At 34.1% G+C, this 1997-nt stretch overlaps 1 protein-coding gene across 3 annotated transcripts in view; it reads left to right on the forward strand.

The window, feature by feature from the left end:
* The window catches only part of RASA2 (RAS p21 protein activator 2), a 131775-nt gene that overhangs the window by 64433 nt on the left and 65345 nt on the right, over window positions 1-1997 (forward strand). For all 3 annotated transcript variants that reach the window (XM_012647426.1, XM_012647427.1, XM_012647425.1), the window contains exon 5: window positions 1262-1338. In XM_012647426.1, coding sequence (XP_012502880.1) covers window positions 1262-1338 — 77 coding nt within the window. The remainder of the gene's footprint in view (window positions 1-1261; window positions 1339-1997) is intronic.

Here is a 1997-nt window from a genome sequence, read left to right on the forward strand (position 1 = left end):
TTTTAGTGGAAGATTTACTTAATTTAGTTACAGCTCCACCTAACTTCTCGTTTTGCTACCACTGATGCCTTTGTTAATTTAGAGCTTAGCTTTCTCATACAGACTTTTGTGTTAAAATCTATCAGTATTTGTTACTAGTTATTTACTACCTATCTAACCCTGAGCTGTGCAGCTAGTGGACCTCAGATTCATTCTTGTATGACCAGTGCCCATAAAATAGTGAGGGTAATTAAGGTTAGATTTCTGTGAAAGAATGTCTGAAAGAGGGTTGTTCCGAAAAGGAACAGTGACTACAGAATGAACTTTTCTACCTCTGATCAATCACTCACATCATCAGCCCCTAGACATCACCCCAATCTCCACTTGGCACCGTGGGAATTTGTCCTGTCAGCTGGGTGAAAGCAATCCAGCACTGATTCTTAAGCAGTTTAGAATTGCTCATCTCCAGTAGCAGGATAAAAATATCAAGCTCTAGATTATATTATTCCTAAGCCTTTGTTTGTGGAGAAGTTGATAGTTTGAATTCCTTTAAATGTATACTACTGAATTTTTAAAAATCCATCTATTAATGGCTGTTTAAAAAAGTACACCTTTATTTTCAGCATCACATCTTCCCGTAAATAGTCTTGGCTATATATTGTTATCTTTTGTTTATTGTCTTCCCAACTAGATTGTAAGCTTCTAGTAAATAGTAACTGTGTCTTAGACATCTGTGGATTCCTACCCACTCCCACAGTGCCTCCTAACATAGTAGATAGTCCATAAATCTTTAATGTTTGATAAAAGTGAATATTGACAAATTGAGTCTTTACTAACTTTAACTTAGTTTTAAATTTATTGTTTTAGAATTGTGTGATTTTTCTATCTTTTAATGAGATCACCTCTGTCCTTATTGTTGGTTTATCTTTTATGAAAAATGCATCCTACATTTTATCATTTGATTTTATTTCAAAATTTCCTAAAATATAAGTGTTATCTTTCCTTTTAATCTACGATAATTGAGATACATAAATATTTATTGAACTGGGCATAAAATTCTTCAGTTTGAATACCATGTTTGAAGTAAGCATTTGTTTATCTTTTGGAACTTTGATCTACGTTTTTGGCTATTAGTCATTCAACAAATACTTTCTGTAGACAGAGCTGTGTACTAGTGGTCAGTGGATAATTAAATATGAGTACCATTTGAAAAAGTACATACCTTTAATATTTTGTCAGTAAAATACATGACTCAAGTTTGTAATTTTTTTTGTCATTACAGGGTAAAGTTCACCTTGAATTAAAACTGAATGAACTGATAACAGAGAATGGAACTGTGTGCCAGCAACTTGTTGTACAGTAAGCATATTTCTTTCACCAAAATAAACTGGAAAGAATTCTCCATTTTGCATTATTTGAATCTTAAACCGATTCCTTATTTTAAATATTTCAGAAACCTTTTCAGAAATTAAACTCTGCTGTGTCATTTCTTTATTAAGTTGCTTGTCAATTTATTTTTCTCATGTCTGGTCTAGTCATGTTATGGTGAATCATTAATTCATTTAACCAATATGAATGTAGGTTAAATTATATATAGGCATTAGGGTATTAGAAGGTCACAGATAAAGAGCGTCTAACTATGTGGTAGAGGAGAGTTAGAAAAACTTCCTAGAGGAGATCCTCTAGGAATTCTTACACTACAGAGCAGAGCTTTAGAGACCTTGGGGCTAGTCCTCAATGCCTGCCTGAAGATTACCAGTATTGATTCCCACCTATTTTGAATTCCTTTTTAACTTTCCACCCTCATGTCATATTTTATCACCCAGATTCTAATCTTCTGTTTTGGAAATCTGTTCTAGCCCAGTCCTGACTCTTTCCCTCCTTCCAAATCTTTACTCTGTGTTACCAACAAACTACCCATATCCTTCTTCTGGATGTTTTCTTTGTTTTTGCCTCAGTTGATATCTGAATGTCCCCTGAGGTGCTGAGGTACTTTCACAGCCTTCTCAATCAGAGGC

This window comes from Propithecus coquereli, unplaced genomic scaffold, assembly GCF_000956105.1.
Source record: "Propithecus coquereli isolate 6110/MARCELLA unplaced genomic scaffold, Pcoq_1.0 Scaffold268, whole genome shotgun sequence".
Classification (NCBI taxonomy): Eukaryota; Metazoa; Chordata; class Mammalia; order Primates; family Indriidae; genus Propithecus; species Propithecus coquereli.